Source organism: Myotis nattereri (assembly GCF_964212035.1).
Source record: "Myotis nattereri genome assembly, chromosome: 12".
Lineage (NCBI taxonomy): Eukaryota > Metazoa > Chordata > Mammalia > Chiroptera > Vespertilionidae > Myotis > Myotis nattereri.
The window spans coordinates 25,144,919-25,166,961 of NC_138087.1; the positions used below are offsets into that span (position 1 = coordinate 25,144,919).

At 39.8% G+C, this 22,043-nt stretch overlaps 1 protein-coding gene across 4 annotated transcripts in view; it reads left to right on the plus strand.

Moving 5' to 3' along the window:
- BNC2 (basonuclin zinc finger protein 2) overlaps nt 1-22,043 on the plus strand; it is a gene marked incomplete at its 5' end in the record, with an annotated part of 427,294 nt that overhangs the window by 168,945 nt on the left and 236,306 nt on the right. For 2 of the 4 annotated variants that reach the window (XM_081103987.1, XM_081103989.1), the window contains one exon: nt 4,791-4,874. The exons of the other annotated variants lie outside the window; for them this stretch is intronic. In XM_081103987.1, coding sequence (XP_080960113.1) covers nt 4,791-4,874 — 84 coding nt within the window. The remainder of the gene's footprint in view (nt 1-4,790; nt 4,875-22,043) is intronic. 4 annotated transcript variants of the gene reach the window in all.

Genomic DNA, 22,043 nt, shown 5'->3' on the forward strand with positions numbered 1-22,043 from the left:
CTTTACTGTTCTCTCTTTTCTCATCCTGATCCTATAGCTCATTGATCTGAGATGTCTCCAGAGTGGCCTGTCCACTGTCCTACTTAGTTCTTCTATAACAAATCTCTCATCCTTACTGTGTTCCCCCATTCATACAACCCTGTCTCGCCTGTAAGAATGAGCACAGCTCTGGCCATTTTCTTTTGGAAAATGGGTAAATTAAGTGTTTGGACTCACCAATAGCGGAGACCAGGAAGCAGTGTTTTCATTCCTAAGCCTTGGGCTTCTATAGTTGGTCCTTCTGAGTCTTAGCCTGGGGTTCCATGGTTGAAAACGTTTAGGCTTGGGATGTTGTTCATTAGTAATATCGTAACCTGAAAAATTAGTAGGATATAAGCTATAACTGCACATCCAACAACACGGCTCACCTTCGTGCATTTCAGCGTTTGCATTTATTTTGCAGCAGTGTCTTGAGCATGCATCCTCATCTTTACCGTGGTGGGTAATTAATTTATTCCTTTCTCTGCTCTTTCTCACACGGGCTCCTGGCTAGCTTATTGTCAAATCCATTTCTCTTAATGGTCTTCCTGAATTCTTTGTGTTATCTGCATAATTGTCCCTTCTGCTGCTTGGCATTGTCTACCTCTGAAACGAGGCTGAAGTTCTTCTGGTGCTTTTCTGTGGCCTGGACCGTGGCAGAGCTTGTGCCCGGCTATGTCCCCCAGCCCTCCGAGAGGACTTGTTTTAGGTTCTCTCTCTCCCTTTATTTTTGAAAATCAGTTTTGTTTATCCATTATTTTCCAAGTTCTTCTTGGGCTCAGATAGTTTCCCTCATGTCTTCCCTGCTAGACTGAAGCCACCAAAACACGTACACTTCAGAACTGATCTGGGCTTGTGGCCAGCTTAACAGAAGAGACTTGAGCTGACATGGGAGTCAGTTTGTTTATTTAGGCTGTGACTTTTATAGTGCCTGTCAGGCAAGTGCCTACCTGAATGCTTAATGTTTAAAAATAAAATTACATTTCAGATGGGCTCTGGCTGTGCAAAAATCATCTCAGTTTCTATATGCCCTTTTCTTGGGAACAGATTTCATTTTCCAGGTAACCATATCTGTGCCTCATTCTCTCTCCCTTTACACCCACCTTATACCCCCATTCAGCTTCACATATTGTGAACGGTAGCTTCCTTTTAGTGTGGGCCTTTTCCTGACTTCTTTTCAGAAATCTGGCCTCTCACAGTCTTTATGTATGATCTCAGTAAACAAAGAATGCACGTGTGTGTGTGTGTGTGTGTGTGTGTGTGTGTGTGTGTGTGTAGGAAGCTTGCCATATTTCCTCCCTGCCCCACAGAAAATGTGTTTACTGGAAGCCCTTTTGACACTGAAGTGAATACCCACTGGCCCTCCATTGCTGAATTCTCCTGAGAGGAGAGGGAGAGAGAGGCCTTTATGCTTGTTGTCATATCTTTTGTTTCTGCTGATTATACACAAAGTAAGTTGTAAATAGCTCTCTCACACACCATGATTCCTTTGAGGTATGTACAGGAGAGTAGATATGCACTCAGCTTCTGCCTACCCTGGGGATCCTAGAGGGTCCCTTACAAGGCCTCTTATTTCCTGTTACAGCACCAGCAGAATGAAATGTAGATGAGTACTAGACAATTACCGTTCCATAATGAAACCTGTGGCGGAATGTTTAGCCACATTAGCTGATCAGGTTAGTACTTTCTTTTCAACTTATGTGTTGTTGTTTTTTTTACTTTGAAAGCAAAATATGCAATGATTAAAACAAAGAATTTAAAAAGTTCCCTCAGTCTAACTTCTTTTCAGAGATAAAAATCACTACGAACATTTCACAAAAATCATTGTAGAACTTAGTTTTAAAAATATGGCATTGAAACAGACACTGTGAACGTTGGCATGAAGGAAAGTGGATAACATTGGAATTCCCCAAATCAATTTTAGGTTTTATATTCCAGTGAAAACAGTCGTTGGGTATACACTATATTTTAATATTTTAATTTAAAATAGAGTACTAGTAAGGATTTACACAATTTGCCGCTGTTTCTGTCAATCATTTTTTGACTGCTTTATAGCTATTTGGTTAACAAAGGAGGCTTCTAAATCAAAAGGCCTAATTGTCTAGGTGTGCTGCATTATAACTAATTAGGTTATCAACTTTTATATCCTTTGTATTTTCCTTGGAATGATGAATTAGGGACCAGATACTGTCACTTGCCTTTTCCTTAAAATTTTTCTCTCTGATAATCAGTGACACCAATTGTCAATGGGGATGGGAGAGTATTATTGGAAGGTGAACCCATCCCTGAAACTGCAGTTTAGTTTGAACCTCAATTTCCTCGTCTTTAAAATATGGGAGTCCATTTATATGGACACTAACAGATTTTTTTTTCCGGTTTTGAAACTCGAGGCTTCTAACTATGAGAGTGCTACCCACTTTCCTACTAAATCCTTTTTGTGATCTGGATTATTGAAACATTCTAGAGGACTGGCACAGCTTCCTTCCAACTTATTCACAGAACTTCTTGTATTCTCTCAGAAACTGAATTTCTAAGTGTCTGAGGTTGTAATTGAGTGTCACTGTGCTTGGTTAACTGTCTCATTTCCTGTTGAGAGTGTTTATAAAATGCATTCTGTTAGGGGGGAAAAGGAACTAGAAACTTAGAAAATTTGTGATCTGGCCAAATAATATTAAGGTAAGTGGGACTTTGTTCTGTGTATATAAAATAAAGTATTGTTTACACTTAATTCTGACTCACGGATTCTGCTTTAATGAGTTAAGTAGTCACATTTATTGAGGCTTTATGGGAAGCTTTTTTGGGGGGTTTCATTTTGAAATGGATATTCTAAGATCAGTTTTTTCCAGTCCTTCTGTTGCACCCTAGGGAGAATGACTGTTGCCTGACTCATTAGTGCCTCTCTGTGTGTCATCTGAGGGGTGGAATCAGCATCATTCTGTGTGTGACACAACCCAGATTCACAGTGTCTCGACTCTCCTCCATGCCCCCTTTCTTTCTCATTCCTCAAGTTTAAGGATCAGTTCCCTTTTTCATTGCTTATGTTGTCCTAGACCAAAGAGCAAGTAGTCAGCCTTGGTTTCTGGTAACACCTTCTCCATTTCCTTTATGTTCTTTGTAATTTCTTTCATGTGAAACATCAACAAATGCCCCTAGAATGAATGCCACTAAATACAACTATTACATGCTTATCATTAACTTTGAAATATGCTCTCAGTTTTTCTTCCTCATTTTTTAAAGTTTGGGCAGTGCAACTCTCTAGCATGTGACTCTGAGCTCGTTTTATTTACCTACTCTAAACTCTGGCTCTTTCATTTGTCAAATGCAGATGCTCATACCACATAAGGTGGCTGAAGGTGCCCCTGTGGTGACTGGCTCATTGCAAGTGCTCAGTAAATGTGACTTCCTTTTCCTTTCCCTCTTGGGCTTCCCCGGAGAGATCCCTGGGTAAAGAGTGGTTAATTTCAAAGTTAGATGATATTCTGTCCATTTTGCCTTATGTACATAGGCAGGAAGAAAGAAGGAGAGATTTAAAAAATAGAGTTGAATCTGAAATGTTTGAAGAGTTGACTGAATGCTTTTTTAAAAACAGTAATATTCACTATTTACTATTCATTAGTAAAAATTAGTAATATTGCAAAATGAAGCTTCTTGATATTGTTTAAATTTGGAGAAGTGAACTGATTTGTGGGTCAAAAAGAGAGAGGGAAATACCTTCTAAGACAGCATGCTTGGATGAAAAGTGATCTCTAAACAAAGAAAATTGATTGGCACAGATGATCCTAATTGAAGTTAAAACAAAACAAAACAAAACAAAACAAAACACCAAAGGAGGACTTTGATAGGGAAAGGACACAGATGGGGTGAAGCTGATTGATGAATTGAGATTCCTATATATGTGGATAGATGTATAATTAATGAAATAGTATATGTTTGGAAGTATTGAATATTAGATAAAATTTTTACAAGGAAAAAACAGGTTTAAGTCAAATCTGTATCTTTTTTCACTTATCTTAAAATGTCTACAATTAAGTGAGCAAGTTATAGGAGGCAGTATTTCAAGATGAGATTGACTCCTTATAATGAATAACTTACTTTTGAAAGGGAATTTTAGTGGCTTTCAATGTAGAATTCTAGAAACAAAGAACTAAATTAAGTTATAGCTGTTTTATTGTTATCATTTTATTATTAGAACAGACATAAATAATAGTAAGCAAATAATAAATATTGAAAAATAAACTTGCCTTGCTAGTCTATACCAGAAATAGAAGAAATAGATTTGGATAGATCTTTTAAGAGTGCAGAGGAACTTTAGGCATTATGGAATACAATTTTCTTAATTCCCACATAAGAAAATTAAAAGAGGAATGAATATTACCAAGCTTCTTTTCCCCTTCCCTTATTTCCTTCCTCCATGCCTTTTTACCTTTCTCCTTCTGTCCTCCTTCCATCTACAGATATTTAAGTGCCTCCCTTGTGCTGCATGCTGTAGATACAAGGGGGAATACATTTTATGTGGATCTTTTTTTCTTGGAATTTACCTTCTTGGTAGTTAGTAAACTAGGATGTGTGATATTTACAACATGTTTGACCTACTAAGTGTCAAAAACCTGTGAAGCCATGATGGCCTGTTTTAGACCTGCAGTTGGGATGTCCCTGCTTCTGCCTGGGTCAAGTGTGTGTGTGTGTGTGTGTGTGTGTGTGTGTGTGTGTGTGTGTGTGCAGTTCTCAGCCACCACACCCAGCACCTATCTAACTCCGCCATATTCCCCCAGGTTCCAGTGGCATGTGCTGGCAGAGTGCTGGGTGCAGACTTCTGCCCAAACCTGGAGGAGCCAGACCAGAGGCTGGAAGTCCAGGTTGGAGTCTTACTGTTTTATCAGTTGGGGGTGGCGTGACAGAAACAGTGGCCCCCAAAGGCCACACAGATGTATTTGTGACATCAGGAGACGGACGGACAACCATTGAGACAAGTGTAGAAGAGGGATCAGTGTAGCATATATGCAGCAAAATGTCCTTTTCAGGATAAGTTGTCTGTAACTGGAGATCATTTATTTGTTAATCCAAGAAGTAGTACATACTGCAGTGGATAAGACCGTGGTTTCTGAAGGCTGGCTGCCCCGGTGATGCAAGCTGCTTGCTGTGAGACCTTTGGCAAGTCACTCAGCTTAACTGAGCTTTAGCTTTCTCATGTGTGACATGGAGATCTACCACACAAGGTGATTATGAGGATTAAATGTTCCAATGTATACCTAGCAGTTAACCTAGGGCCTGGCACGCAACAGGCACTCCGGGAATATTAGCTCCCATCTTCTTAAATCATCATAGTCATGTGCTAAGCACTGCGCTAAGGACTGGGGATACCTGGTGAGCAAGGCCTGCTTCCTGCATTATGGTCTCCCAGCCCAGGAGAATGGAAGCCATTCCACTGTCTTCGAGAAATAGGACTCAATAATAGCTGTCTTCCTTCTTCATGGATTGGGAGGTAGGGCCTCTGGTAGAATAGTAAGATTATTAGCAAAGTACATTTTTGTGTGTGAAAGTATTGACTTGGAATTCAGTTCCTTTTGTTTGGTCTTGAGATAGTCAAAGCAGTCTGGTATGTTGCAAATTAAAAATATAAACATGATGTCTTGGCCTAAGTAATGTCTCCACTTCCATGTACCTTTAAATATGTAAGAAATGTGTGTGCCAGTGATACAAGGCTGAGGTTTCAACAGGGATGCCAATCCCTAGCATAAGCCAACTCATAGTATTTTTTAGGACCTCCATTTGGCATCATTTTCTAAAATTTTCAGACTTACGGGATGAGCATTGTGAGTTCAGTTTTAAAACGTATTACTGATTGAGATAACCCACATGAGAAAAGAGAATAGTTTTAAACATTACTTCTTCACAGTGGGAGTGAAGGTAGAAGGGGTGGTTGGAGGAGGTTTCGGTTTTTATGGTACTGAAGGGTACACCATCACTTCCACACCTGCTCTTGGACTAGGAAGACCACCTGAGCTCTTCAGTGCCACAAGCTGGTACTGCCTGGGTGGTGCATGGCTATGATACAACAGAAAAGCAGGTGTGACACATATGAGACATGAGCGTACATTTCCCAGTTTTAGAAAGTTAACAGCTTGTGTGTGACACGTCAATGCAAAGTGATGGAAGACTTTTGATGGAGAATAGTCTGATCCTTGACCTCTTTGGGTAGGACAATTGATGGTCCTCAAACGTATCACCTGGAATGATCTGTCATGGGTGGCTGTTGGATCATTTGTTTTTGAACCCTGAGTTATGGTGCAAAGAGCAATGGGTTTTGCAGATGTGACTGTGTGAAGTAAAACTGAAAGAGACCAATGCAGCTCATTATGATGACATACATACCAAGGGAGGAAATGTGTATTTATAAGTTTAAGTGAAACTCGTTGTAGGTAGTGAAACAAATTGTGGAGTTGACAGTTCAGCATGGGCCTTGCGAAGACAACTGAACTCCTGGGCAAAGAAATGAAAGTGCTCAGTTTATTGGATTCCTCCTCTTGCAACACTATTTTGGCAGACTGAGTGGAAAGGTAGAACCTGTCAAAAGATAGTCAACTACAGTGAATTGGTGAATTAACTGGGACTCACTCGAACTGTCTCCTTCTCTTGTTTTTCTCTTCATTTTTTAATATGGCTTCCATACATTGTAATACTATCTAGTATATATCCATATTATGTCAGTCATAACAAACTCCACCCCTAATATCTTCTTCACCAGCTAACAATTCCAGGAGTAGTTTTTAGCTTACAGTCCTTTCATTCTTGCCATGGAATGTATTCTGGTGTTTGGTTTTCCCCCCTTCCCTTACAGAATGAGCCATTTCTTATATTTTAGTCCAACTCTACACTCCATGGGACTCACTCTAGGACTTGCCAGGGTCATCAGAGTCATTTATTTTCCCACTCGGATCTCAGGCTCTCCCTCAGGGCCAGACACCATAACCACCAGAGGATTCGCGATGTCACCTCGATTCTGAGAATAACCCTGTGGCACCTCAATTTAGGAGCAATGTGTGTTTATATCTTTTCCTAAAAAGGATTTTCATTTAGACACATAGCACCCATATCTGGTCTACTTTTATATTTAGCTGACATGAGTTTTCATGACTGGTGGAGTCCTTTCCTGCTTCCTTTTATTTTTTTTTCTTTGTTGATTAAGGTATTCCCTTTAACCCTTTCCTTTTATCTCTAAAATGTCAGATGGCTTACCAAAGTTATTGTTTCTTAATCCCAAGATCCCTGACACTCTTTCATTAATATACCTTTGGTTTGGAATGATCATAACCTGACTTGACTTTTGCAAGGACATCTGTTCTTCTTCTTCTTCTTTTTTTTTTTTTGGTGTTAATAGACTTGATTTAGAAAAGTAGCTGGAAATCAAGATTTTGATTCATTATCTAACTTTGTTAATTTTCTTCAGTGGCTTTTGAAGTAGGTATAAAACTACTTTCTTCAGCTGGGAAGGTAAACTGATGTCTAGTAGATGATGATATATAAAAATTGTGTTCTTATATAAGTGCTTTATAGGCAATGGTTATTCTAGTTTAGATTCCCTTAATTGCTGGTAACTTTTATTTTTAATCAGAGAAAAGTTACTTTTTTAGTCTAACTGTGCCTCCTCAGGTATTGAGTTGTTACAGTAGGCACAGCACATTTCCTTTCTTGGTTGGGAAATTCAAGATGTGGTATTTGACTTGATATTTTTCACCACTAAAGTGCTTAGAAAATTAGAGTAAATAATGAACCAATATTTCTGTATTAGATGAGACACAATTTACTGTGGTGTTTCATAAGCCACAGACTCCTTTCTTCTGTGAATGCGTGAAGGATCACTTTTTTTTCCAGACATACCGGGGTGCAAGTGTAAATTTCCATAAAATTTAAATGAGGTGCTTCCTGTAATTAATGAACAATTGTGGCTGCTCTCTAGTCTGCATTGTAATTAACCGTGATCAGGCTTGTTTAGTGATGACACTGTTCCTGTAATAATTTGACAAGCTACTGTGAATTTGCCAGGTTATTAAACAACCTGCAGCATTCACTCATGGAATCACAGGGACGAGCTTGGCTGCTGCTGCTAGTTAAACGCAGCATAAGGGTGGACTAAAAGCTGCCCATTGAAGTCTATAGATCACCATGAGCAGATTTAAATTCCTGTGATTTTGGAGAAGTTAACTAATTGTGTACAGGGTGCCCTGAAAACTTTTTATTTAAACCTACTGATGCAAAACTGGTCATTTTTATGAATTCATAATAAAGCTAGCAAATTTTTTATATTGTTATCACTACTGTGCATTAAACGGAATCTGAGGTTTCCTCTTCCCACCCTCTTAAATAGGTATATTAATTTTTTAAAAAACCAAAAAACAGTTTCCTCTCCAAATTCATTCACAACATCCCTCAAATATAAGTTCACTGGTATTTTTGAGTGTGTGTTAGAAATAACAGATGAGCTTGTGCTACACACAGTTGTGTCACAGGTAGAGTGAGTGATGTAAATGCACTGGTAGACTTCTGTCCATGGTCGCCAGTGCACCCGCCTTCCCCAGCCCCCCTTCAGGTTAAGAACTGTTCAAAACGTTACTGTCTAGTTACTGTGGTGTCTTTCATTCAGATTCTGTTTATTGACGAAACCACAAGGATTCCTGCCCAAAGTACCAGGCGGTCCATGCTTGACTGATTTTGATTTTCTAACATCAGCCCTGGGGTTTATTTGAAAATGTACATAGACTGCAGCTTTAACAAGTCAAGTGACTGCATGTTTTTTACCATGGAGTGGAGTATATCTGAAGATCATTAAATTTAGCGAGGGTAAGGAGAGGGGTGGGGAATAAGTGTAGTAGTCATTGTACGATTGCCGAGTGTGTGAGCGCGAGTGTGTGTGTGTGTGTGTGTGTGTGCGCGCGCGCGTGCGTATGTGTGTGTGTGACACATGGTTTTTGTCTTTTCATCTTCTCCAAGAGCCAGAAAGTTTCCTGCCGTTCTCTTTCCAGCTCTTGACAAATGATTGCCAGATGTGAGATCTTTGCAGTGCTCTTTCCCTCAGCAAACCTGCAGCGATGGGATATTTGATTCTCCCTTGCCCATTTCATCTCCTTTCCACATCTGCCAGGGACACACAAGCAATACATCCCTCCATGAGAGTTTAAAGTTTATTCAGCTCCTTTTCCCCCTTCGATAAAGTGTTTGGAGACAACAGAATGAGGTCCATATGATTCCCTCCCAACTCCACTACATGAAATTAGTTGTTTATTTTACTTATCTACCTCTCAGTAATTGAGTATTTCATTTTAGTTTTGGCCCATGGAAAATTTGATGCAACTCTGGGAGTGCTAAGAGTTTCCTATTGTTGTCTGCTTGCTGCAAGTATGCTATCAATACCATTTCGCTCTGATACCTCTGTTCTGATAAAAACTAGACTGTTGGTTTCATAGGACTTCCTAGGAAAGTAATTTTAATAAACAACTGTCAAAATATTAAGTGTAGCATGTCTGGTAAAATTCAGTAGTCATTGAAGATTAAAAGAGCCATCTGTGAGGGGGAACATTCAACTTGTTTGGCTTGATTAGCTTACCTTGTGTTTGTGTCCATTGTCAGAGTTGAAATGGATGAGGTCCTAGTTTTAATCCCAAATAGCTTATGAGAGAGAAAGTCCATGGAGCTTTGGAGGCATCTGAAATTAGCCTGTGCAGGCCACACACATAATCACTACCATGCACAGAAGCCTTCTGCATCTGCTTGGAATCTGTAGTGATATTGATTTTTTTCTCATCTCAGTTTAAAAAATATTTTCCAAAATGCTCTTATAGCTTATGTTCATACTATAGGGTGGGCTGACACAGGTGGCCCTTCAGTTTTCCTATTACACTTTTTGGCAAACTAAAAGGCCCCTTATTCCCTGAATAAGATCAGCGTTTTTTTTTTAACATTTAAAAAATAATCCATAAAATGTCTGCCACATGTTCGCTAGTTGATGGAAATGTTTTCCAAATTAGAGCTGTAGTATTGGATTCTTACTGTAAAAGTGCTAGTGTGTTTACTGTTTCTGATACCCTCTCAGCTACTTGTGATTGTGGGAATTTTGTGTGTGGGTGTGTGAAATTCAAATGACAAATACAAGATAACTATTTCTTAATTTCTAAACTGAGGGGAAAAAATTTTTGTTCTTGAGGAAAGAAATAAATGGCTTTACCCATATTAGAATCAAAAAAGCAAAAGTGTGAAGTCTGTTTGTTAGTATGTGCTTAAAAAATTAGACAGACAGCAACAAACAAAACCTAACAGGCACAAAAACAAAAAGCCAACAGCCCCTGAAAAGAATAAATCCTACTGAGCCCAAGAAAAAGAGGTAAATGAGACTCATCAAGATGTGTACATGAATGTGTGCATTGTGTTTTTTTTTGTTTGTTTGTTTGTTTTTTGTATATCAATTATACGCTACTTCAGGAAAGCTTAACAAAGAAAAAGGGGTAAAACTGTTACACAACATTTTGGCCATGTGTGGTAAATGGTTCGCTACTGGAAGTGTCTGTTGAACATTAGAGAAAAATTGTAGTTGAAGACGTAGACAGTGGCAAACTGTTCACTATTAAAAACACAACGATGATTAAGATTATTGTGGTAAGTTTAAACGACATCCCCAAAACAAAATTCGCCGAAATCCGAAAGGAGGCCTGTGAAAGAGGTTTGTATTTTTCTCGTCCTTTGGCATTCCCCGAGGACTGACGCCATGCCCGGCACCTTCGTGGATGCCAGTGGCTGGGAAGGTGGAGGTGAAGAGTTCTTTCATAAAACAACAAGGTTAGGAACTCCTGTGGCGGGAGCCAAGTTCCTCTGAGTTTAGATCACTTCACATAATTTGCCCTCATTAATGCATTCGCTGGTTTCTCCTGCCTTCCTGCCTTTTCCTCAGCATGGTTACTCTGGGAGGCAGAGCGGGGCTCTGCAGTGGAGGTGTCATCCGGCCCGCGCACCTAGGGAACGTCCTTCAGAGGACGACTTGTCACCAGCCGTCAAAGAAGAGAGTGGCTTTGTGGTCTCTGAACATCTGGCAGTGCTGCACAGGAAGCTGAGGGGGTGTCATTAATTGTGATGAAATAATTTAAACCATCAGGAATAAATGAGGCTGTTAAGCTAAGTTCAGATTCCATTTGCCATGCACATGTGTCTAGCAGCCTGTGTGCAGTTAAAAAAAAAATTGAATTATATTAGCTCATGAGTCGAAGTGAAACAGATCCTGTAAATGAAACAAGTTGCCGTGTGGTGATGACATCGTGTTGAACCACTTCACAGAGTTACAGTTTGTAGGATCAATATATTGAAAGTGGTACATTATTTAATTAATTTTTATATGAAAGCATTATATGAAATAAGGTATTGAGGGCTTATATAGCGAGGATCAGTGGTTTATTCGAGCACGGAGAGGATGTAGGTGGATGGGTAGAAAGTAGTAAGCCATCAGATGAAGGCGGGGTGGGTGGGGTTCTTAGCCTGCGAAGCCAGGCTGAATGGGTGCACAGCTTACCACAAGGTAGAACCTGGGCTTGAGTATAATATTTGGTGTCATTGCTCTGCATACGCACCCCAGGTTGGAGGACAGTTTCTCTCTGATGCCCCACTTTGGATGTCCTTTTGTTTGAGAGCTTCTGACACCTTGGACACATCTATGTTGTTTTCTTGCGAATAAAAACAACAATTTTTGGTGGTAGATTACTACTCGAGCAAATGGACATATTTTTAAGGCTCTGCACAATCGGGGAAGAGTGGTTTCCAATGTAATTTTCAGGCACTGTGGAAAGAGGCAGGCCTCATTTCTTGACAAAGGAAAGACTGTCATGTTTGGAATGTCGGGACATCTCTGAGGTTTTGAGCACTAAACTGAGCAATGGGGTATAGGTTCCAAAGTACATTTCTAAAATAAGTCATTCCTTTTACACATAAGCAACATTTTCAAAGTTGAACTTTTATTAAAAAATAAACATGAGAATTTGAAAAATAAAATGAGACTGTTTAGTTACGGAAAGCATTTTTTAAAACCACGGGAGAGGTAATCGCTCTGTCAGATAGAGGCAATGGTCCAGAACTGGGCAGGCCTTGGAGAGGGGCCGTTTTACTACCAACCTTATCTCAGTCTCTTGGTCAGTCCCCTGTCTACCTCACGGCCTTCTCTTTTCCCTGTTGTGTATTTCCTTTATTTTTTCTTCTTTTCCTTTGCCTTCTCTATTTTATCTTTGCCTTATTCTTTTTAGCCTTTTATATTCATTTTTTTTACAACCTGTTTTCATTTTCCATCCTCCATAGACATGAACTGCAATTCTGTTTTCATTTATAGTCTTTTAGGTTTTAAATATATTTTTATTTATTTCAGAGCGTCAGGGAGAGGGAGAGATAGAAACACCAATGATGAGAGAGAATGATTGATTGACTGCCTCCTGCATGCCCCTCACTGGGGATGGAGCCCACAACCTGGGCATGTGCCCTGACTAGGAATTGAATCGTGACCTCTTGGTTCATAGGTTGATGCTCAGCCACCGAGCCACACTGGCGAGGCTCATTTATAGTTTTCGTTTTCCTGTTACTATTTAAAAGATTAATTTCTACAGTTACTTAGATGATAAACTTATAAAATTTAGAGTGCATTTTTACATAAACTTTTGTGACCATTGGTGGATTTTTCTAATGAATGTGAATGAACCTTAATTGTTTTAATTTTTTTAAAAGAAATTCAGAATGCCCACTAATCCTATCCCTAGACTCTTGAATGGAATTGTTATTGATGAAAGCCAAAAGTTTGTGGCTCCAAGTCACTAGCATCCTTCTTACCCTGATCTAGGAGGAAACCATTTAAATGGAAGCACTTGAGTGTCATGACTTTAAACTTGCTTGAAGTCTAATAGAGTAAACCAGTAATTAGGACATTGCTCCCTGTGTGTTTTGATCTTTGCATTTTATTTTAATTAATGAAATGGGATAGGAAGACTTGAATTCTTCAGGTCTTTCTTCTTGGCATCATTGGAGGGATTGAAGGCTATAACGTGTGGGTATAAGGCACTGTGCCTAGCATATAACTGATGGTGAATGCATTGCTGTTATTATATAAATGTATTTAACTAGCTTCTGTTGATTAAGCAGATAAAACTTCGGAAGAAATTTTTCCTGAAAGTTTAATAAATCTTGACTACTTAAATATTATTTACCTTGAAATAGTTTTGTAATCCCCCAAGGATAAGGAATCCAAGGTGAACATAGAAAATTTTCAACAAGATACCTATGTTGATGTTTATTTTTCCTTTACTTGGAAGAAATCACTGCATTCTGTAGCGCATTTATTTGTTTCTCAAAACAAGACAATGATAATACCCTAAATAGTTGCTTGAAGTTGCAATTATCTCAGCAAATGCTTACAAATAAAAAGTAGTTTCATAAACTTAAGATCCCCCCTCCCATTAAACATATTTGGTGACCTGTGGAAAGGTCCTACATATTTTCAGGTCCTTTTGTATTATGTTAGTGCTACCATTACTCTGTCTGCTTAAGTAGCATTAATTTACTAGAGTCTATATCTTGAGTTCTACATTTCAGTCACCTTATGGATTAGAAAACCGTGGTTGAATGGCTTGAGAATTTAACTGTATCCTGCTTTCTCTCCCAATACCACTGTTTCTATAAGAGAATGTTACTTAGATTTGAGATGACCAATTTAGCATAAGCTGTTCATGTTTGGAGCTGTCGGTATTAACATAAGAAATATTGAATAAGATGCTTATTTTTACTTTAAGTTCCTAAGCCCTAGGGGCTTTATAGAATGAGAAAGAAAAGTGGAAAACAAGAATTTTAATTCTTGGCTTGAATAGAATTATGTGTTTGTGTGGGAGTGTGTGCATGTATATGGAGTTTTGTATATACACACAATGTATATCTTACTACATATGAATCCACGTTTTTATGTTGATAAGAATAGCAATGCTCTATTTGAAAATTTTGTTGGAGTTAGTCATAACGAATACATTATGACTAATTTATTAGTCATAATAATACAATAATTTACATTGAGAGCACATAGTCCACCTATATCTCCACCCACAAAATAAAGAAAAAATCTTTTGTTCGGTCATTTAATGCAATCCCAACTTGTAAGAATTCACTAGGCTTTTCTTTAGACTCAGTATTTTTTTTCCCCATATAGTTTTAAAATTTAAACCTAGAAAATATCTGATGTTTTATAATCTGATGTCTGAATTGTACAGATTTGGAAACTGAGGCCCAGAAATTTTAAAAGACTTCATTTCTGAGGTGTCAAAGCACTTAAGATATTTTTTAGTGGTTTTTATTCCTTTAGAGTTTATAAATATATAACAGTGTTCAAATTTTCTTCTTGTCACAGAAAATTATTTAACTCAGTGAGTCCTTTGTTCTGTATGATCGTAGTGGACATAAATAAAGAATGCAAAGGGGCTACATTTTTAGGTACCACAGTAGTGGTCTTAACAGGTTCCCTCATGGAAACAGCAGATCCTCTTGCCCAATGTAGGAAATGTTGGAGCTTGATGCTAAGAAATGGAATGTTTGGGCCTGGCTTTCTTTTTTCATAGAATTTAGGTGTTGGACAAAAGCTAATTGTTTAACATTAAGAACGGCAAACAGTCCCATCTAAATAATCTGTTTCAAAAGAGAAGTGTCATTACTGACATCTGAAGAATGAAATTACCCTAGAATATAAAAGTGTTACTCTTTAATGTTCAGTACATGCCAGTGGAGTTTGATGGAGCCTAGAAGCAGACCAAGCGCCTTGAAATCATTGTTAACATAAAAACCATCTTTAAGTGCCTTTTTGGGTATGGTACTCTGTTTGCGTCCTATAAAAAGTGAGCTGAAGAGATAGGGTCTCTGCCCTCTAGTTTATAATCAAAAACAGATATTGTGGCTGACATCTGTTATTGTATTAAGGCCCTACAAGTAAACATTGATCAAATAATACATAAAAGTTTTCTAGCAAATGCAAGTAAAAACATTTTTATTTGCCTGATTAAATAAGTAAACAGACATCCTCACCCCACACTGAAGCTATCCGTGGAAGTTGTAAAATGATTAAACTGGAATAATTCCGACACCAGGAAATTCCTTTGTGTTGTTATTCTTTACAGGTTTTCAGAGAGTGCTGGCATTATGGTGATGTCACTGATAGCTTATTATGAGTGGTCCTGTATTTAGTTTTTATCTTTCTGGTTAAGGAATTGGGAAGAGCTGAATTTTCCTCCCTCTATGGAGTTTTTCCATTTAAAACTGTTGTCGGGTAGTACTTGCTATTGTAAACCAACATCGTGGAGTGTACTTTTAAAAACTCCCAGTTGTTAGTAGAAATGATTTTTTAAAAAATTTGGAGTCTCTCCCCTACCCCTGGCCCTAAGTCATTAGAAATTGCATGAAAACAAATACAGGCATTTGAGATTTGTGCTGTAATGAGATGAACTTATCCAAAAGGCTTTGAGGGGGGAATATTGGTAAGAAGAGTAAGTTCATAACCTTGGAATGGTCAGATCTGGTTGTGAGCTTGAGTACAGCTGTACCAACTAAAATTAAACATATAAATGTTGGCAGGGGGAGATAGGTATCGAGTTTGATAAAATATTTTCTTTCTGCATGCTTCAACTTTAATGTAAGGTATTTTAACAGTCACTTTATTTTTGAAGTGTAGGGGAACTAAAACAGCAGCATTGGGAAGTCTAAACATGAACCCGTCTCAAAGTTCACGACTTTATAAAAAAATAGCTATCCCTATCCCAGTGTAGGTGTCTGTCTGTGTAAATTAACGCAAGTGGATGCATAAATTAATTAGAAGAGCAGTCACTGATATAAATCAGACTTATTTGGTACACTGATGAAATGAGCATTGTTTATAAGATTATCTTGTTATTTAATCTCTTCTATGTAAACCTGGCTGGTGAGCATTATGAAGTAATAATACCATTAATGTGATGATGGGATACTTTTTCTTGGTACAGGCCTGATCCTGTAGGCTTTTCTCGACAGGGATCTGTGTATATAGAGGACCATAAGAACTGGAAATTTTAATTAGCAAGAATGTAAGAATGATCCTCTTCATCCCCTCCAGTTGTGTGGTAGTTTTTTTGTTTGTCTGTTTGTTTTTTGTAATCTCAGGATAGTTTATTCTTTTTGAACCACTCATTTGCTGACCCCAGAAGAAAGAATTGCCTTCAGATATTATTTTCTCAAAACTGCATAGTTCATTATGAGAGGTACCTGCTGTCTTCTAGCTCTCCTCTGTCGTGCTAGTGGGTCTCAAATAAAGAGAAAAATTTACTTATAAATGAAGCCATCAGGAATTTCTTAAATAGTTTTTTTTCCCTTTGATGTGCAAAGGAATTTTGTTTATACCTGTTAGTCATGTAAGTTCATATCTAACACATGCAAGGAACATTCGTTATCTTTTGTCAGAGTGTAGAAGGAAGCGACACTTAAAAAAAAAGAAACAATCCTAGTGCAAAAGAAATTTGACAGGTTCATTATTTAATATTTGATTCAGAACTTCTGCTTGGTGTTTTTTGCTCTTATGTACTCTTGCCTAATTCCTCATTCCCATTCCCCTGACTCCATGAAGTTGGTTCCTTCATATCCAAAAACAAACATTTTGTTTTGGGGAAATTAAATTAAAGGTACGCAATATATTGATCTAGGTCTTAGGTTGCTTAAGTATGCCATAACATTCATTTATTCTATAACAGGATTTGGCAGTGGTGTCCAATAACTTAAGGAATTGCAGAAATATGTCACAGGTAATTCTCTCCTGATGTACGTTTATGAATGGTGCATGATGACTGGTATTTCTTGCTCCTACTTCATTTCACCTAGAGAATGGACTTAGAGCAGTGCCCTTTTAGGATTATACTCAGAGAAGTTATGAATGTGTATAGTAAAATTTTAATTGTGATTTCATTTTGCCCTCAACAGTTAGATATTGTTTTCATTACTGGTTTACACCGATGGTAAACATTTCCAAAGGAAAACACAGATATTTGGATATACTATTTTAAAGATTTTTGTCTCATAGTCATAGAAGTGCCTCAGGTCTCACTTTCAACTGTGATGACCTATGATGCCATAGCAACATCCCTGGCTATTAGCAGAATATGTATTATTTCTGTGAATTTGTAAATCAGGAACCAGTAAAAGAAGTCAGACCAATCACCTATGAATGATTTGTTCAGAGTTTCCTTAACAACCTCACAGTATTTATAAGGATACATTTTTTACTGTTACACTTGGCTTTCTTCTGATTTTCAGTTGTTGAACTATGCAGAGAGATCTGGTGGAGTTTGGGTCTGTTTCCTGGAAGCCTTGCAGGACAGTGCTGTATAACCAGTATTGAAAACAGGGGACCTGTTGACTGGAGCGAGGCATACGGAGGGACAGGACTCCTTTGGTTAAAGAGGTGACTAGCAGTGGGCTGACTGCTCTGTTTGCTTACGAGAGCCCGTTTCTAAGGTATGATAGGAAGCACGTTTCAAAGAGCTGAGAGGACAGCATGAGGCTCCATGTCCTGTTTCTAGCTGGGAGTGATGCATGGGACCAAAGCACAGGAGAAGCTCTGGGGTATGGTTTGACTCTCTGTCAAATAGAAACCCTGGATTTAAAAGTAAAGGGCTACACATTGTACCTACCCTTCAGGATTTTTCTGAGTATGGCTTCTCTGTGAACTTCCTGTTCTTTTGGATGGAAAGATCTAGCCTTCTTGCTCTTTCCTACTTTCCTTTTATTTACTAGAGGTCCGGTGCATGAAAATTCATGCAGTAGAGGGGGGGTCCCTCAGCCCAGCCTGCTTACAGTCCAGGAGCCCTCAGGGGTGGGAGACGACCCGGCCATCAGGGGAAGGTGATGCTCCCATCACACCTCTGCTGCTGCCACTGCCGGCAGCGCAAGCCTCGGCCGGCCCTGGTTACCTGAGCCTCAGGCGGCCCTGGGCGGCTGGGAGGCTGAAGGCAGGTTTGGCCCGGGCACACCGCGGGCCTGCCACCCCTGGCAGGGCTAAAAGCACTGGGGGACTCCGGCAAGGCTGAGGGGACTGGGCGCCACCATCATTGTGATGGTGTGATGGCCATTTGCATATTCTGTCTTTATTAGATAGGATCTTTTCCTTTTTCTTGTGAATTATGTCAGTAGCTAATCTCTTCAATTTGATAGAATCAGATTTTTTGTAATTTTACTTAACATTTTAGGATCTTTGGGGGAGCTGACTTAACTTAGGTCCTCCTGAAAACAGATCCTGAGACAATGACTTGCATGAAGGTACTTTGTTTGGGTAGTTCCCAGAGTAGGAGTGACGGACCGGGGAAACCATCACAAAGGTGAATTATGGAGGCGACCAGTACTATTGCTAATGAGTGCTCATCCTCACTGGGGTTGTCTAGGACACCTCATGAATATGACTCCTACGAAATAAAAGGGGGAGATATTTAACCATTGATTCTCATTCTCGTTTGGTGCTCTGAGCATTAACCTCCCACTCTCCTGACGTGTGTGAGACACACAAGGGGAACTCAGGGTCAGATGGTAATTAGCTACAGAGGGGGAAGTTGGCTGATGTCCTTAGAATAAGAGGTGAGACAGGAAGGATGTTTGTGGCACAGAGGAGAAGCCCATTATAGGAATTGATACATTGTTTTCAGTATGGGTCTAAAAGCCCAGAATGCTTTGAAGTATTTGCTGTTCTGAATCCCTCCTATGCTACCGTGTGCTTGTCAGGTAAGTTTAGATGTGTCTTTACAACCACTTTTTTATTTGGAAGTTTAGCATATCCCTTATAAAACTAGTCGTTCACCACTCGAGTAGAGTGATCTGGAACAGGTAATGCATTTCCCTTTCATGGGCACAGGTCCCTTGCTTTATCCACATTGAAGCACACAGCAGTTTAGGCATTATCTCAGTTATACCCCTGTCCTTAATTTTGGAATGGGGAAAAGTTAACTGTTCAACTACTCTTAATATTCTTCTGAAAAACAGTGATTTTGCAGACTTCTGCCACAGTGTGATCAGCACTTTCAGATCTTGAAAGGTAGGTCCAAATCTTCATTGCATTTTCCTAAGTGGACCCAGGAGCCCCACTTTGGTATAGTTAATGTTTTTATTAAATTGTGACATCTGATAGATTAGTGAAGACTTAGAGAAGAGTAAGGAAAACGAAAAAGTAGTCCCCAGTGGGATCTAAACATCATGCATATCTTCAGCATTTATATGACAGAAGAATTTGTTTCAGAAGCCAATTTTTAACAAAAGCAGTTGAGTGACACAATTATTATATGCGTTCTTTTTATTGTGGGTATGTATTTTTATTGGTATCATGGTCCAAAAATTATCATATTAACTACTAGCATGGATCATGCAGTGGGGATGAAATACCAAAGTGCCCAACCATCTAGTCTAAGCTGTAGTTCAAGTCTCAAACGCCTTTTGCTTCTGAGAAGTGGAAAACTGCTCTTATTTTGGTATCTGATTTCTTTCCTTCTTAGATTTTCATGTTATTAGATAGAGATATTCCGCTTATAGGATGGTAGAAAAGAACAAGATCTCTATTTGTTTAGGTAGATGGAAGATACACCTTGCAAATGCACTGCACAGTATCTGACAAACAGTAATTACCTCAATGAGTTATTATATTTTTTAAAGGTAAAAGACAGGGAGGCAGAAAAGCAATAGAGAGGCAGATTCTGATATGAATTTACTAGAGGCCCAGTGCATGAGATTCGTGCATTGGGCAGGGGGGCAGTTCTTTGGCTCGGCCTGCGCCCTCTCAAAGTCTGGGACCACTCAGGGGATGTCCGCCTGCTGGCTTAGGCCCGATCAGGGATCCAGCCTAAGCCGGCAGTCAGACATCCCTCTTGCAGTCCGGGGCTCTCGCAGTCTGGGACCCCTCGCTCCTTACTGCCCGCCTACAGCGGAGGTGGGAGAGCCTCCCGCCACTGTTGCTGGGCTTGCCAGCTGTAAGCCAGGCTTTTGGCTGAGCGGTGCTCCCCCTGTGGGAGTGTACTGACCATCAGGGGGCAGCTCCTGCCTTGAATGTCTGCCTCTTGATGGTCAATGCACGTTATAGCGACCGGTTGTCCCACTGTTCGGTCGATTAGCATATTACGCTTTTAAAATTTGTGCACTGGCGGGGGAGGAGTGGGGGGTGTCCCTCAGCCCCACTTGTGCCCTCTCACAGTCTGGGACCCCTCAGAAGATAGCCACCTTCTGGCTTAGGCCCGCTCCCTGGGTGGCAGATGGCAGGCCTGATCCCTCGGTGCCTGCCCCGCCTCCCCAGGTCGAGCAGATGGCAGGGCCAATCCGGGGGTTGGGGTGCCACCCCGGGTCGTGCACACAGCAGGGCCGATCCGGGGATTGGGGTGCCGCTCCGGGGTCAGGTCGCACACAGGACACCCCGGGCGGGTCGCACACGGGACGCCCGGGTGGGCCAGCCTATTGCTGCTGCCCCGCCCAGCCGCCCCGGGTTGGATCGCACATGGACACCCGCCACCCTGGGTCACAGATAGCAGGCCCAGATGGCGGCAGGGCACGCAGGATGGCGCTGTCCCGCCCTGCTTGCAGTATGCAAATTAGCCACCATCTTTGTTGGTGGTTAATTTGCATATCACGCTGATTAGCCAATGGGAGGCATAGCGAAGGTACGGTCAATTACCTTGTTTGTCTATTATTAGATAGGATAGCTGGTATAATGTTCTCAGATCATTTGGGAATTGTCATCAGAAGGATGTTCCTCTGATATGCTCTTTTGCTTCACTTTGGAATAGTACTGTTTGAATAAAGAAAGAATTCAATTTACTTTGCTAGAGCTTTTCTAGGTGAGAGAAAGTTGAATAATTGGGTGATTTGAGGTTAAAATACCTTAGCACCTTTAAAACAAAATATAGCCTTAAGGGTGTGATAGAATATACCATCTAGAGGATGAAAGTTTTAGATTATAAGGAAAATGATTCCCTTTGTGGGCTCTTCAGAAACAATTTTCTATCGTGTGGTTGGTCACTTTCAATGTATGGCAATTACTTTCCATTATAATCCCAAACTCCAATCGATAGGTACAGTATTATGCAACTTATTGTTACACTGTTAACCAAAATATGTCAAATGTGGTTTCTGAGTGGCTGATTTACAGTAAGTCTTCCTCAGTGTGTCATGTGGATATTATGACTAATTTGAACTCCCATAGACTGAGGCATTTTTCTTCATATGAAGTGTGTGTGTGTTGTGGGGGTGGGAGTGGGCTGTAGAGATGGGAGGAGCAGTAAACCACGGTGTCAACTTATTCACATACAGATTGATCCATTGTCATCTCCTTTGAATCTACATGGATTGTTGTGAATTATCTGCTCACCCTGGGAGAGATGTGCTCTGAATTTTAATCATTTGAAATCTGTGAATCTATTAAAACCATATTTGTAGCTCTAAAAAATTGATATTCACTGGGCAGTTTGCCCAACAAGAGAAAGTCAAAGAGATTATACACTTATCCTAAGTAACAGCAACCACCCTGCCAATTCTCCCTTTGAAAGAATACAGCAGACCCAAATTATACATCTCCGGGTAAGGGGAGACAAGAAAAGAACTCAATATATCAAAATCAGAAAGTAAATTCCACAATAATGGCTACAATAATGTTTCAAGATGTGATTTCAGCATAGGCCTAGCCATTGAACTAATCATAGCTTAGATGGGTTTTAAATTGTTTAAGGCACATCCTAAGGTGGTTAAATATGTTTACCCTTCCCGCTTGAAACGAGAATATTCACTGGTACACCAGTAGAGCCTGAGATCGCTTGGGGTGGGGGAATGATCGCCAACTCATTGTTTTGAGGAAGAAAGTGAGATCCAGGGACATCCTCTGCTTAAAACATGGTCTTCTGATTTCCCATCTAAAGTTTTTTTTTTTTTTTTATCAGGTTCAGAATTAACATTTACCTCCTGCAGTATGCCAAGGCTGGTGATAAAAG